The 3228-nt window shown below is 48.0% G+C and overlaps 1 protein-coding gene across 4 annotated transcripts; it reads right to left on the bottom strand.

Annotated features, from left to right (window-relative positions):
• Positions 1 to 296: 296 nt before the first annotated feature.
• LOC137381605 (zinc finger protein 774-like) lies at positions 297 to 2803 on the bottom strand. Of its 4 annotated transcripts, none has more exons than XM_068054312.1 (3): positions 2341 to 2803; positions 1915 to 2015; positions 297 to 1780 (listed from the first exon to the last, which is right to left on the bottom strand). In XM_068054312.1, exon 3 carries the CDS (start codon positions 1331 to 1333, stop codon positions 518 to 520), a length of 816 nt encoding a protein of 271 aa, XP_067910413.1. In that variant the 5' UTR covers positions 1334 to 1780; positions 1915 to 2015; positions 2341 to 2803; the 3' UTR covers positions 297 to 517. The 4 variants fall into 4 exon arrangements, with proteins under 4 accessions (XP_067910413.1, XP_067910412.1, XP_067910414.1 ...); XM_068054311.1 differs by lacking the exon at positions 2341 to 2803 and adding an exon at positions 2152 to 2311; XM_068054313.1 differs by lacking the exon at positions 1915 to 2015.
• Between the last annotated feature and the right edge of the window lie 425 nt (positions 2804 to 3228).

The following is a 3228-nucleotide window of genomic DNA, read 5'->3' as shown; positions in this document are numbered from 1 at the left end:
TGCTGAGTAAATTTAAATTTAAACCCAAGTTTTCAAGCGTGATGCTCTATTCATATATCCAAGGTGATAGAGATGCTGTGGGACACACACTAAGTCCAGTAGCTGAAAGTGATTTACAGACTGGGTTTTGTGTTTAGTGATCCTGGCATGTTATCGATACTTTCACTTGATTCCAAGGCTAGGAGAGGCACTCTGGAAGTTATGGGGATCTGGGATATGTCCATGCAAGTAACTGAAGGTATGAGAACTGAAATAATCTAGAGTTAGAAAGGAGAAAAGGCCCAAAAATGAAGCAATCACAGCCCATCAGTTTAATCTCTTATCTTGGAAAATTTAAGGACAGAACATAGTGTGTGTGTTTGAAACATTAATATTTTGTTATCTGTCAATCAAATTAAACTCCAGCCTAGTTATAGGGGCTATTAACAGCAGGACGATAAAACTCTGTCAAAATGAACACGAATCAGTCCTGGATGTGATTAACAGCAGCAATAACAGCAGACTCCGATCCCTGCAGTCACTTGTGAGTTCTCTGGTGTGTCAGTAGGTGGGATGAACGAGTGAATCTCTTCCCACACACGGAGCAGGTAAACGGTCTCTCCCCGGTGTGAGCCCGTTGGTGTGTTAACAGGTGGGATGAACAAATGAATCCTTTCCCACACACAGAGCAGGTGAATGGCCTCTCCCCAGTGTGAACTCGCTGGTGTGTCAGCAGACCCCTTGTTGTTTTAAAGCTTTTCTCACAGTCAAAACATTTAAAAGGTCTCTTATCAGAGTGAACAAGTTGGTGTGAAGTGAGGTTGGTTAAACAAATGAATCCCTTCCCACACACAGAGCAGGTGAACGGTCTCTCCCCGGTGTGAACTCGCTGGTGTCTCAGCAGATCACTTGCTGTTTTATAGCTCTTCTCACATTCAGGACATTTGAAAGGTCTGTTATCAGTGTGAACAAGCTGGTGTGTAGTGAGATGGGATGACCTTGCAAATCCCTTCCCACACAAAGAACAGTTGAACGGCCTCTCTCCGGTGTGACTGCGTTGATGTTTTATGAGATTCAGTGATTGTCTAAACACTTTCCCACAGTGAAAGCAACTAAACTGTCTCTGGGTGTGAACGAACTGGTGCTTAACTAGGTCGTCATATCTTTTAAAGCTCTTCTCACAGACAGGGCAGTTAAATGGCCTCTCATCAATGTGAACACGTTGGTGTCTCAGCAGGTGGGACAGAAAGTTAAATCCCTTGCCACACACAGTGCAGGTTAATGGCTTCTCCCCAGTGTGAGTTCTCTGGTGTATGAGTAAGCTGGATGACAATGTGAATCCCTTCCCACACATGGAGCAAGTGAATGGCTTCTCCCCGGTGTGAGTGCGTCGATGAGTCTCCAGCAACGAGGGGTAATTGAATCCCTTCCCACAGTCCCCACATTTCCACGGTTTCTCCGTGGTGTGATTGTCCTCGCGACTCTCCAGGTTGGACGATCAGTTGAAGCCTTATCCACACAGAACACTGTGAATGAGGCAATATTTTTTAAAGCTGTGTAATTGGTTCAAGCTGTTCCCACAGTCAGTGCACTGGAACACTCTCACTCTGGTTTGTGTATCTCACTGCTTTTCCAATCACTCTGATGCTTGAAATCTTTCCCATAGGCAAAAGACAAACATTTCTCCTTCCACATTCAAAGACTGATGATATTCAGATCCTGATGAATACACTGACTCTGTCAGACCTTAATGTGATGTTAGGTTTGAATTTCCTGTTTGTAAATCCTCCCCTTCTAATCCCTGTAAAAAGAAGCTTACAAAAGTCATCACTATCAGTACAGAATAGAAATTCAGAACAGATAATTCGAGTTTCTGTCGAACATTATTTCCTCTTGTGCCCCCAAAGCTGTAAATTCCCGTCCCACACACTCTACCTCCTCCCTGTGCTGAAATCCAAATCCATCGCACCATCTGCTTCCTCCACTGCCAGCTTTCTCCCTCCTTCTACTCTGACTGGGTCAGTTCGCCAGGCCGTCTGCAGTGAGAAGAAGGTCAATAAAGTGACTCCTGTCAACGCAGGGCATCCGCACAGCGACCGCGAACGTTATCAGTGCGTGCGAACATTTGTTAGCTTGCCAGTATGAAAGCGCGCACGCGCAAAATTACTATACCACGCAATGACGTCTTGACCCCTAAATAACCCCGATCGCCAGCTCCATTCTCCCGAACAGGACTCTGCACCCTCCTGCTTTTCTCTCCAGGTCACTGGGGCCTTGAAGCCCCGCCCACTCTGTGCAGTCACCAAGCCGCGCGTGCGCTCTGCTGCTCAGTGAACAAAGATGGCGGCCGTTAACGCTGACCTGTTTCCGGGAAAAAGTCTCGGAGCTGCAAATGCGAGACCTGGAGGCCCCTTATTCGGGGCTTGCAGCATATACCCGGTGTTTCTGAAGTCTATCCGACCACACGTCGCTTCCATTCCTCCCCTGCGTCCCGCCGACTCTCACCCCCTGTAAAAAAACGTCTCCAGCTTTCGCAGTTTTAATCAGTGATAGTGCGCATGAGCCATATACCAGCACCGCGCCTGCGCAATGGTGTACTGTGGCGTGACGAGGAACATTGACTTCTGCGGGAACTGAGTAGCAGCCCCGTCATTGAAAGCCCAAGGGCAAACTCAGAGATGTCGGCCATCTGAGTGAAGGGAGACAAAGGGTACAACTAAGCTGTCATTAAAATATGCAAAACTAGCGATATTGTGAAATGTACTTATCGCAAATGACGTCCGTCTTTCTATGGGGCAATGGTGCTTTATTTGGCCTGGCTCACTGACGTCGGACAAGAGTTACTCTGAACAAAGATGATGACGATGGGGGCGGGGATTGACATTTCAGCCCCCTCCGCAGCTGCTGCGCGTGCGTGAACTGCATGAGTGGGGATCGTTCGAGTCGCGCGTGGACAATTTTTAAGTTTGGGCGGGAAATGGCTGCTTTGGCGGCGCTTGGTAACGGCACGCGCCAGCACAGGTGGACCGCCAAGCTCGATAGCGTAGAGTCATAGAGTTATCTTCTTCTTCTTCTTTGGCCTGCTTGTCTGGAGAGATAATGGGTAGCTGCCTGGAGGTGGTCAGTGGTTTGTGGAGCAGCGCCCAGAGTGGCTATAAAGGCCAATACTAGAGTGACAGACTCTTCCACAGGTGCTGCAGAAAAAGTTGGTTGTCGGGGCTGTTACACAGTTGGCTCTCCCCTTGCGCT

The sequence above is a fragment of the Heterodontus francisci genome, chromosome 22, assembly GCF_036365525.1.
Source record: "Heterodontus francisci isolate sHetFra1 chromosome 22, sHetFra1.hap1, whole genome shotgun sequence".
Lineage (NCBI taxonomy): Eukaryota > Metazoa > Chordata > Chondrichthyes > Heterodontiformes > Heterodontidae > Heterodontus > Heterodontus francisci.
The sequence above is the reverse complement of the archived record's forward strand: the minus strand, read 5'-3'. Positions and strand labels throughout refer to the sequence as shown.

Coding starts and splice junctions, on each gene's coding strand:
- LOC137381605 (XM_068054312.1), bottom strand. CDS start 1,333: ATGTGTGGGAAGGGATTCACATTGTCATCCAGCTTACTCATACACCAG.